The sequence below is a fragment of the Chelonoidis abingdonii genome, chromosome 5 (assembly GCF_003597395.2).
Source record: "Chelonoidis abingdonii isolate Lonesome George chromosome 5, CheloAbing_2.0, whole genome shotgun sequence".
In the NCBI taxonomy this organism is placed as follows: Eukaryota; Metazoa; Chordata; order Testudines; family Testudinidae; genus Chelonoidis; species Chelonoidis abingdonii.
In genome coordinates, this window is record NC_133773.1 from 54,390,788 (window position 1) to 54,402,993 (window position 12,206).

A 12,206-nucleotide genomic window follows, 5' to 3' on the forward strand; every position below is an offset into this window, starting at 1 on the left:
AACGTCACAGACCTCAGCACAGATAACTGTACATTTTAGGGGACTGAGGTCAATGAGGACACAGTATGAATACAAAGGTACTTTCAATTGCACTATTAAGTCCTTGGAAAGCAGGCTCACATTGAAGACAACTAAAGCATGTCTCAAAAGTTAGAAATGCAACCTAAAATAACTGAATTACGAAATGTGAGTAATGGCACCATTTCTGCACGTTTTAATTTTGTAGTTCATTGTTGAAATGCTGCAACTTTTCATGTAAAACTGAAAAGCAATTAGCCATACAATAGGTCATGAGGAAGGACTTACCCGGTTTTAACACTTTCTGCAATACTGTTGACATACTCTAAATTCACCTAAAGAAGTAAAGAACAAAAAAGTATCTAACACACTCCTTCTTTTTACCCAATTTAATATTTTCATTAATTTCCAGTCTAATTGATATAAGTATACACACAAAACACTTCACTGCCTAATTTTTTTATTCTAGGCAAAAGTAATTATATCAGTGTTCTTATAACTAAATATTGTTGTGTTACCCAGGCATTTGAATTTATATTATAAATCACAGATGCTTCATTTGTCTGTAAATTATTTGTTTATGGACTATATACAGGTTCTCATCACTTTAGTAAGAGAGAGAGCACAGACCTGTGGCAATCTGTCTACAGCCTCTAGTTGTGAGGACTAAATTAGTATGCCCTTCTGATCCTCTTCTCAGTAAAGAGGTCATTTAGATTAATCGTCAAAAAATCACTAACTTTTATTAACCTGACCCTGTTGTTGGTGAGCAAATTTACCTGTGCAAACTTTCCTTGCCTTGGGCTATCCATATCCAAAGTTTTAAACAGGAGTTTGCTCCTCATCTAACTAACAGTGGCATTTAGCCTGGAAATTACAATGTCAGATTTTGCTCATTGTTGCTGCCCCGTACAACTAGCAGTTTTAGTATGGAAAATTCAGGTTTTAACTAAATGAAAATCTATCACTACTTAAAGATGTTGTCCCTTTGGAGATATAGGGGTCATTCTGCCAGTTTAGGATTGGTTATTTAAAAAAGTTATAGCCAAGCTTCATCACAAGATATACATTAAAACAGCAATAAGTCAAGAATACATAACTGTTGAGGGCTGACAAGAGAAAGCTACTTTGGGCAATTGATTTTGGATTATCGGCAGATAAGTCTGCTCAATGGTCTGTGAGGGGATGTTGGATGGGATGGGAACTGGAGTTACTGCAAGAGAATTCTTTCTTGGGTGCTGGCTGGTGAGTCTTGCCCACATGCTCAGGGTTTAGCTGATCGCCATATTTGGGGTCGGGAAGGAATTTTCCTCCAGGGCGGATTGGCAGGGGCCCTGGAGGTTTTTCGCCTTCCTCTGCAGCGTGGGGCATGGGTCGCTTGCTGGTGGATTCCCTGCAGCTTGAGGTCTTCAAATCTCAATTTTGAAGATTTCAATAACTCAGTCATGGGTTCGGGGTTGTTATAAATGTGTATGGGTAGGGTTTTGTGGCCTGCCTTGTGCAGGAGGTCAGACTAGATGATCATATTGGTCCCTTCTGACCTATGAGTCTATGAGTCTAACCATGTTACTCACATACAGATAGGATACTACTTAGTTTCCCATGATGCAAACAGGGCCGCCCAGAGGATTCAGGGGGCCTGGGACAAAGCAGGGGAGCTGCGGCGCTTGTACTCACCCGGCGGCAGTCCAGGTCTTCGGTGGCATTTCAGCAGCGGGGGGGCCCCTTCAGTCACTCTGCATCTTCAGCAGCACTGAAGGGCCTCCCGCTGCCGAAGACCCAAAGTGACTGAATTGTCCCCCGCTGCTGAAATGCTGCCGAAGACCCGGATTGCTGCCGGGCCAGGGCTGGCGGGGCCTGGGGCAAATTGCCCCACTTGCTCCCCCTGGGCAGGCCTGGATGTAAACATTTGTGAACCTGATCCCCAGAAGCTTCAAGAGCTAATAAAGCTACTGTGCCCTAAGCCACTTTGTTCCTTTGAAATTGGGAAATTACACCAGGTTAGAAAGTGATCCTGAGGATTCCTGGGGAGGGATTCCACCCTTCCTACCCTACGCTGCTCTGGCCTGGCCACTATACATTGCTAAAGCAGCATAAAGAGACAAGAAAAAAATCTTTAGCTGGTTGGTGGGAAGCTCCTCTGGTGCAGGCATTACGCAAAGCCGCTGCAACAGTCTTACATATGACCCCTCACAAGCTCCTACACTGGAAGTGTGCTGTGGGAGGGGCAGAGCTTAAAGCAACCTTAGGCCTTGGCTACACTGGCGCTTTAGAGTGCTGCAACTTTCTCGTGCAGGGGTGTGAAAAAACACACCCCTGAGCGCAGCAAGATACAGCGCTGTAAAACGCCAGTGTAAACAGTGCCCCAGCGCTGGGAGCGCGGCTCCCAGCACTGTAAGCTAATCCCCATGAGGAGGTGGAGTACGTGCAGCACTGGGAGAGCTCTCTCCCAGCGCTGGCGCTGCGACCACACTCACACTTCAAAGCGTTCCCGCGGCAGCTCTTTGAAGTTTCGAGTGTAGCCAAGCCCTTAGTCTCCCACCCTCTGGGATGTATCTGTGTATACTGCACATCTCTTAAATAACATGGCGTTAAATGTAACTTATCACTCAGTGTAGGCAGGGATTGTTTTAATTAATAGGACTGTGTCAATTGGTCATGGCTAACTCTAGTGTGAATCTAGTATTTCTGCCTCTGCCTTCCATTAGGGGTCCACCAAAGAGGCAACTTTAATTCCCACTGAGAAGCCATACGCGCTCCACCAGCAGGAATCACCATGGAGTAACCAAATTAGTATACTCTCCAGCTGTCCTGGCCACCTCTCCTTCACAGCAAGTATTAAATTTTTACCTCAGGGATGGCCTATTACTGCCTTCATAAGTAGCTTTTTTATGCATCTGCAACATAGACCCCTTGCAAAGCAAGGCCCTCTATCAAGACTTATCCCATGGTAAAACAGTTTAATTTTTAAGATGAAATTGGTAAATTTAGCTAGATTAGAAACTAAGCCAGTAAAGTGAAACCATCATAGGTATCTGGACCAGAAAGAGACATCAGGATCCAATTTAAGCTGATAACGTGAAGTGTGATCTAGGTATTATTTATAGTTTGAACAGTTATAAATGTGGTTAACTAAATGAGTAAACTTTCTTTTATATTTAATAAGTAAGTGGAACTAGCAGTTAAAGAATGCATACAGACAGATTGTGAGAGCGGATGTGGGTCCCCAACCACCACCATCTGTCTGCAAGGAGTTGTTGCTAAATAATGCACTTTTATTAGGTGTATTTCATAGCTATAGTTCTTTTACCATAAGAACAAGAGATTCAGGGAGAGGAAAATTCCCATTTACCCAAAACAGCCAAATTTTTCCAACATGAGCTATTTATGTTTTGTACATTTTATAACCACAATATTTGCTTTTCTCTGAAAAACTGTCACTTCACACACAATCTGCTAGAGCATCAGAGTACCTTGTAAAATACTCATAATCCTAAATAGCTGACATATACCTCTATTTCTTTCAAATTAAGGTAATAAGCTCATATTTTGTCAGGTTCTATGGACTTTTGTGGATGACAGTTTTCTAATCTTTTCATTCTCAGAATAGAATACTTTGCATTAAGAGACAAAAATGAATTCATTTTATTTGAAGGAGATGTGACTGCAAGCAGAGCAAGAGTGCCTGTAAATATAATGTGACAGTTGTTACCTGTACCATCTTTTTTCCCCATAATTCTTTTCTAGACAAGAAGACCAAGGCACTGACCACTACACATGTCCTAATAGACACAAAGTTTGAAAATTTCATGACTGCCAACATCATTCCAAAGGAATACAATATGTCAGCTTCTAGCATTTAATTAAATAGGATTCCATGCAAATTCCATCTCTTGACCATGTTATTAGTCCTTTATTGAAAAGTAGGGATATTTTCCCAAATTTGAATTGCATGGAGAAATTCTTCCAAAAGCAATGATGATCAGTAAATGGAAGTGCTTCATACACTACTATATAGTCAGACATAGATTCCTATATTGTCTCTTTATTAACATAAATACACCTGTTCATGCTAACTTACCTCTGCTACAAAGATAACCACTACACAATCATTCTTCTGCTCTGCAGTCATCTCATAGAAGAGAGAGTTCAACGTGCCCAGCAGATAACTTTGTTTTCCCCTTTTCACAGTAGGAATACCCATCACCAGGGAGACTGCGAACAGAAATTAAAATAATTTAATCTTAAATCAAATAGAGGCTATTTAGTGACTTTTTGCAATTTTATATGATGAAAACAACACACAGAAAAGGGACCATCATAAATAGGAACTTTAGTACACTGATCAAATAGTTAATGTTTGACAGGGTATGAACTCTCATATGGCATGGGACGTACTGCATGTCCCAATCATAAAGTAGGTTGGAGACATTTTCATTTGCATGCGACAGGCATTGGGTCTACATTATATAGCTGTAAGCAGTTTTGATGATATGGGAAAAGTTGATGGAGGAGTGGCAGAAAATGGGAAGCAAACGTTACACTTTTAGTTAAAAGTTTTAAGAAAAGCAAGCTGTTGTCCTGCTTCCTCTAAGAAGGGTACTACAGAATAATGAGTCCCATAGGATTTTTATGATAAAAGCATTAATATTCTAAGAGAATAGCCTTCCTAGCCTAGTAAGAAAAATGTATGTTTGAAAATTTTGAGAGAAGAACAATTTAAAAGTTTGTATAATTACTGACATAAATTAAGCCTTCATTACTTTTATCACCATGCTCACTCTGGACAACGTGATCATGCAGCTTCAAATAATACACAGCTAAAAACAATTTCTGCTGACAAATTGTAGGTGTCAGGTATGAACTAAAATTACTGAAATTCCCTAAGAAAAGATAAAAACCAACTAAACATGAAGAAAATAGTTCATGGGGGGGGGGGGGAAGCAGAATTTTCAACCACACCTTTAAGTTTCTCTTTACATTGTTTTTTGCAGGTACAAAAAGAAGCAACTGTAAATTTGCACAGCTTACATTTAAGGGCTCCTTAAATAAAAACACTGATTCTAAATTTAAATGAAAACCCTGAAAATAGTTAAGAACAATTTCCATGGTCACAGACAAAGTATATTTAATAACTTTTATATTACTAGCAATACCTATAATAACCTCTGAGTTCTGAATACATATATTTCTCCAATGTTTTTTCTACCGACTACATGCACTGAGAAGTTTGCAACTGTATGATTAGTTGCTAGGCTGTTAGAACTTGTTTTCAGAAAAAACATGTACTGAACTACTGTAAAGCATTAAGTGGTATTTTCAAACAGGTATAATAAAGATAAAAATGTATATGTTAATAAGTCAAATTTTGAAACCACAAACCTTGTATGTCTCTTCAGAGTGAAAAGAAAAATGCCACCAAATATTAAATCTTAGCTCTCACCTCCAGTTCTCCCTTGTCCAATGACAACATTTGGGTAAAGGCTGTTTTCATGCTCCCGGAGGTGAGGTAGGTAATAGTGTATGTTTGTAAGATGCAAAGGGAGTTTGCTGGTGAGATTTAACACTTTCCACTTCATAGCATCTTAAAAACAAAAACAGAAGAGGACTGAAGTCATTATTCTGACAAATATTTTCCCTCAAATAAAAGTTTAGCATATTACAAATGAAGGTTATTAAATCAGAGCCATTTTATCAGAGATTACTGTAGGTCAAATCAATTCTTCTTCATGGTGATGAATGATTAGATTTCCTGTTGATTGCAGAAGTTAAATAGCAGATGCTTCAATCAAAAATAAGTTTCCCAGAGTCTCTGATGGACTGCAGGAACAGGCCCCAAATGAGTCTATTATTGTGATGTGTTTGTATTACAGTTGGTCAGAAACATTTCCTCAGAACAATTTGCTGTCAGAAAATGCCATTTCAACAAAACCAACGTTTTGTTTTTTTTAAATTAGGAAAAAATGCAAAAATTGTTTTGAAATAGTCAAAATGTCCTGGTTTGATATTTTTGGAACAAAAAGTTTTGATTTCTCATTTTGAAATTTAATTTTAAATGTCAGAATTGAAACACTTCATGTGTATCAAAATGTTTTGGCTCAGCTGACTCAAAACATTTTTATTTTTATTTTTTTTCAGGATGGAAAGTTAATTTTCTAGACCAGCTCTAATTTGTATTACAGTAGCACCCAGAAGTCCCAATCAGATTGGGATTCTACTGTATTAGGATTTCTAAAAAAAAAAAAAAATAGTAAGAAAGAGAGTCCCTGACCAGAGATCTGACTGTTAAATGCCCCAGTCCTGCAACTGCTTGCACATAGGCAGATTCCTGCATCCGTACACAGGTCGACTGATTTCAATGAGGCTCTGTAGGTGCTCTGCTTATGCATAAGCAGTTGCAGGATTAGGCCTCCTTTGAGAGAAGAGCCAACAAGCGGATGTAACAATTGGAGAGGATAATTTTTGTCAGTTGTAAATAAACAAGAAATATCATTAATATCAGTAATTCCTAATCCATAACTTTTAGTGTTTCTCAGCAGGCAAATGGTGAACCCTCTCTTTTAGAATGCGATGCACGGAGTTTTTCACTGAGCACATGAAGGGCCTGAATTGGATGTCCTTATACTCCCATTGTAAACTCCCATTGTTTACAAGGACAATGGGACCATGACCTTTAAACAGATATTGAGCAAACAAAAACTGCAGTAGCGAAGAGTAATATGTAGCGCTTATTTACTCGAGTCGTCAGAATTTTAAAAGGGAAGGTGTGGTGTGACATTTAATTAAAAATACTTACCAATGTTGAAATAATCCAAATGCAAATTTATAAAAAATAATCCAAAATTACCAAATACAATCAATTGAAGTTGATAATTGTCATTTGCTAACTTTAGCTGTCTAGATATAAATATTAGATTTCTATTGGCTCCAGTTTTGTGAAACATTATTCAGAATAAATGCAAGGAAATTGCTAAAATATAGGATTAGAAAAGCTACTAAAAACCTATACAGCCTGTTCCTAAAATCATTCAGAGGTCAATTAAAAACTGGTGAAACAAAAATATTTTCCATTTACTGGTAATTAATACAATGCACCCAATGTGCAAAGATGATGGATACCATTAGGTAAACTAATAAATATTTGAAAGGACTAAATGAAATACCTTACTCTTTGTTTTGTTTTAAGAAAAGAACATGAGCAGCAAAAGATCTTTTTCACTCAAATGTGTACCTGCTAAGCAGCTAGCAAGAAATCATTATAAAACTTAACTTTATCAGGGCTTATTTCTGGTGTCTTGACACAGGTCGAACTCCTTATTTACATTATATGAGAATTCTGCCTGTGTCATTCCCTCCCTGGGACTCCCCATGCTCATGTAGTTATATATGAGAACAAGCACATACATAGGCCTGAAAGAGAGCAAAACTCCTCTGATTTGCCTGAGAAGACTTTAGGGGCCATATCTTCATCTCTGTTTCTAGAGATTTTATACTTTTCAGTCTGTGCAAATCACATATAAAACTGGAGTTCTGATGGTACTGGATAATTTCCAAGTTGCACAAACCCATCAGTGGCTACACACCCTCCCTGCATGCCCTCATATGGTGTGGTGTAGCTGAGCAGTGCCTCTGCCTCTGTTTCCATCCTGGCGTTGAGCAGAACAGCTCAGCTGCCAACAGCTTAAGGTTAAGGTGACCCGGCCCTCCAGCTAGGTCAGATAAAAGTTCCATCCCTTCCAGAGTACCCAAAGTCCAAAATAAACACAACTCTTCCAAACCCTAAGGAGAGTGGGGGAGGGCTCTCATAGGTAACCATTCCTGAGTTCCTGGCCCCAGCCAACCTTCCCACCCACAGTGAGAGCTGAAAGTCTGCTCTCCGTCCCAGCCAGCCACTTTTTTAGCTCATGTTTCAAAATCCAACACCTGTTTCAGGTGTGACAGTGCTGGGCTGACTGAGCTCCCAGCAATCTTTTAACATGTGCAGGGTTTATACACCCCATCACACCATCTTAAAGCCAGAACAGCCATATATATGCCATGTTGGAGAAGTGATAGATAGGGCTAGAGTTTATTGTGCTTTGCAAATCCTTGCTGGTATGTCATAAATTAGTCACCTTTCTCTCCCCTACTTCCTGGAGTTCCACCAAGTCTGAGCCTGATGGAACTGGGCCCCAAGCATTGGTCCAAGATTCTTTAGGTTTTTTGACAGGAGCATAACGTTCCAAAACTTTTATTATAATTTTTGAATATACCCTCCCTTTTGAAAGGTCTGTGTGTTAACTTTTAACCCATTTCAAATTTTCCTCTAAAAATCCCAAACAAATTCATAACTTGTTTTGATATCAGAGGGTTTCTGAGAAGAACATCTCCCTGCTACGAAGAAACAGATTCTAAGTCAAACATTTCAACCATGTGGTTTGATTAATCTTCAGAGGTTGTTCTACCTTTCTCTTTAGTGTTGACTTTCTAGGTAATTTAAGAAATAATAATAAAGAAAGGTATGCTGTTAGAAAGGGGAGGAAAGAATGGCACAGAGTGTAAAGGGAAACAAAACTATATGTCAGAAACAAAAACAGGAATGAGCAGACTCATGATTAACACCTCCGGTCATAATGCAATAATATAAGCATTTGATGCTTGCAGTTCCTGAAAAGCAGTTATTACAAGGTATGAATCCCATTGTGCTTCACAATGAGTTCCTTTCATTGCAGAATTTCATAAAATGGATACCTGAAACAAAAAATAATTGCTATATACTTGTGAAAGCACATAGGCCATATTAAGATATTACAGTGGCTTACATTTATACATCACTTTTTCAGCAATAGGTACAGACAAATACCCATAATTATCACGACTGACATACAAATAAAATGTGTACTGGCCATTTGCCCCTGAAGTTAACCAATGTACACTCTCAGTAATTACTACCACTGTGGATATGTCTACACCACAAACTTAAATCAACGTATATTAGGTCGATTTATATATTAGTGCATGTCCACTCTACCCTCCTCAGGTTTACAGTGCGTGTCCTCACCAGAACTGCATTCACTGACCTAAGGGGGTCAGCATTGGGAGCTGACAGCCCATCTCAGCTCTGCTGGCAGCTCTCTGGTGGGAGCCTGGCAGCCCCACTGGCTCCTGGGCTCCTGGCAGGCTGGTGCCCCCTCCCAGGCTTTCTATTCCCCACCAGGAGCCGAGGGAAGTCACTCACAGTTTTTCCCCTACCTGTTCCTTGCCAGGAACTGGGGGAAGCCACCTAGGGCTTCTCATCACTGGAAAGCAGGGTCCAGCTGGCCCTGGCTTCTCAGCCCCCTTTGCCTGCTCGTTCCTCACTGGGAGCCAGGCATCTTATCAATTGCATAGCTCACTGAGCAGGGAGTGGGTGGGGAGCCACTTAGGCTTCTCACCCCAGCTTGCAGTCCAGAGCAGGATCCAGCTGCCCAACTCTCCAGTGGAGCAGGGACTTTCTTGTCAATTTCACAGCTCCTGCTGTGAAATTGACAAGACAGTCAATGTAAGGGATTCAGTGTCTACACAGACTCTGCATCACCCTAACTACACCTGCATAAGCCTTACGCCTCTTGTGGAGGTGGAGTTATTATGTTGGTGTAGTAGAGAAGTGGTATTGGTAGGAGGAAGGCTGTAGTGTAGAGACTGACATAATTTAAGTTGACATAAGCTGCCTTATGTTGACCTAACTGTGTAATGTAGACCAGCCCTGAAGTGCAGTCCACACGGAGGTAGGAAGACAGAAGGCATTCTACACCAGAGTTATACAGCAGTGAGTTCTATCCAGCACAAACAATAATAGCCTTCCAAGCTGCATGAACTCTGAAAAGCCACAGCTGTTCGCTCCATAACAGACTTATTGATTCAGAAATGGAAATGTTGTCCTCCATCAGAAGGCAATCCCCTAAGCACTGTAAAACACAGAAAAAATATTACTAACCTTTTGTAACTGTGGTACTTTGAGATGTGCTGCATATGTCCATTCCACTCCAGGTGTGTGCACACCCTGAGCACAGTTGCTGGAAATGTTTTCTTCAGTGGTACGTGTCGGGGCAGCTCGAGCACCCTCTAATGCTGCGTGCTCATCGTGCTGGTATAAAGTGCCCAGCTGACCCCATACTTCCTCAGTTCTTTCTTTCCAGAAGACTCCTATGGAGAGGGGTAAGAGGGCGTGTCGTGGAATGGACATGTCAAAGAACAACAGTTACAGAAAGTAACTGTTTTTTTAAGTGATTGTATGTATGCGTTCCACTCCAGGTGGCTCCCTAGCAGCTGAATAGGTGGAAGGATTGGAGTTCATGGACACAAGACTGCTTGATCAAATCTGGCATCATCTCTGGACTGCTGTGTGATGGTGTAATGGGAGGAAAGTGTATGCACCAATGACCAAGTCACTGTTTTGCAAACATCCAGGACAGAGATCTGCCCGCCAAATGCTGCTGACAGTGCTTGTGACCTTGTGGAATGAGCCATTGGGATATTTGGAAGGAGGCACCCCCCGCCTGATTGTAACTAGCATGAATGCAAGACTTAATCCAGGATGAGACTGTCTGCAAAGAGATCAGGAGACCCTTCATCTTGTTTGCTACAAGTAGTTGGGTGGACTTTCTGAATGGTTTAGTCCATTCTGTGTAGAAAGCTTGGATGTTAGGTGAGCCCTATGAGTGAAGGTGCTGCTCCTCCTTCTTTGCATGCAACTTAGGGTAAAAGACCGGAACGCAGATTGCCCGATTGTTATAAAATTGAGATACCACCTTTGGTAGGAAACTGGGGTCAGGTAAGGAAAAAGTGGGTAACTGAACTTTGTCTTTAAAGAAGACTGTGTATAAAGGCTCTGATGTCAGGGCCCTGAACTCCAAGACCTTCCTGGCCAAAGTGATGGCCACTAAGAAAACCACTTTCCAGGAGAGGTACAATAAGTTGCATATCGCCAACGGTTCAAATGGAGGTCCCATAAGCTTTAATAAGACCAGGGAGAAAATGGCTCTCTTATTTGAGGATATAATATCTCTAGTCCCTTCAGAAATTAGATGGACATGTCATATGAAAACACGGGCTGGTTATCCACCTGGAGGTGGAAAGCAACTATTGCTGCAAGGTGAACCTTGAAAGAAGAGATAGCTAAATCATGCTGCCTCAGGTGTAATACTCAAGTATTTCTTGTAAGGATGACTACGTGGGCGAGATTCCACTTTGGAACATGCAGACTAAAAACTGCTTCCACTTGTAAAGGCAAGTAGCCCTGGTTGGGGCTTCCTACTCCCTAGTAGAACCTGACAAACTTCCTCTGAGCAAGCCTGCTCTTTGAAGTTTAGCCATGGAGCTTCCAGGCCATTAGGTGAAGGGAGTTTGGGTTCAGGTGGAGCAGTCAGCAATGGTCCAGAGAGATCACGTCCAGGTGTAACAGAAGTGGGATTGGAGTTACCACTGAGAGGCCTAGCAAAGTGGCAGAACCAGTGTTGGCAGGGCCATCCTGGGGCTATCAAAATGACATGGTCCCGCTTGATCTTTAGAAGTACTCTATGTACAAGTGGGATGGGGGAATAGTGTAGTAAAGGTGTTCCATCCGCAGTATCAGAAAGGCATGTGTGATAGACCCTGGACTGTGGCTTCACAGGGAGCAGAACTGGTGTCATTTTGTTGTACTGGATTGCAAATAGGTGTATCTGGGGAGTCCCCCAATGCTGGAAAACATCCCTCACCACATCTGGGCGAAGGGATCATTTATGGTGACACAAGAAAGGCCTGCTTAGGAAATCTCCCAGCTCATTTTAGGCTCCTGGAAGGTAAGAGGCCTCTAGGTTGATTGAGTGGGCTACACAGAATTCGCATGGCTGAATCGCTTTCTGACATAGGCTGGAAGAGTGAGCTCCTCTTTGCCTATTGAGACAGAACATGGCAGCAGCATTGTCCATAAGAACAAACAAATCTCTGCCCATAATATGCAGCAGGAAAGCCTAGCAGAGCAGGTGAATTGCTCTGAGTTCTTGGACACTGATTGAAGAAAAAGTTCTTCTGGAGACCAAAAACCTTGAGTTCTGAGGGACCCCAACTGAGCTCCCCATTCTAGTGCTGATGCATCTGAGACCGGGGTCACGACGGTTGGAGCCATATAAAGGGAACCTATGCACAAATATTGAGCAGGTCCACCCACCAAATGAGGGAGACAAGAA

At 41.3% G+C, this 12,206-nt stretch overlaps 1 protein-coding gene across 4 annotated transcripts in view; it reads right to left on the reverse strand.

Annotated features, from left to right (window-relative positions):
• The window catches only part of MGAT4D (MGAT4 family member D), a 99,977-nt gene that overhangs the window by 49,187 nt on the left and 38,584 nt on the right, over positions 1-12,206 (reverse strand). For all 4 annotated transcript variants that reach the window (XR_004377124.2, XM_032805292.2, XM_032805293.2 and 1 more), the window contains 3 exons: positions 5,462-5,602; positions 4,100-4,233; positions 307-353 (listed from right to left, as the gene is read on the reverse strand). Coding sequence is in view for 3 of the 4 variants with exons in the window: in XM_032805292.2 (XP_032661183.1) it covers positions 307-353; positions 4,100-4,233; positions 5,462-5,602 (322 nt within the window). In the remaining variant the exon portion in view is untranslated. The remainder of the gene's footprint in view (positions 1-306; positions 354-4,099; positions 4,234-5,461; positions 5,603-12,206) is intronic.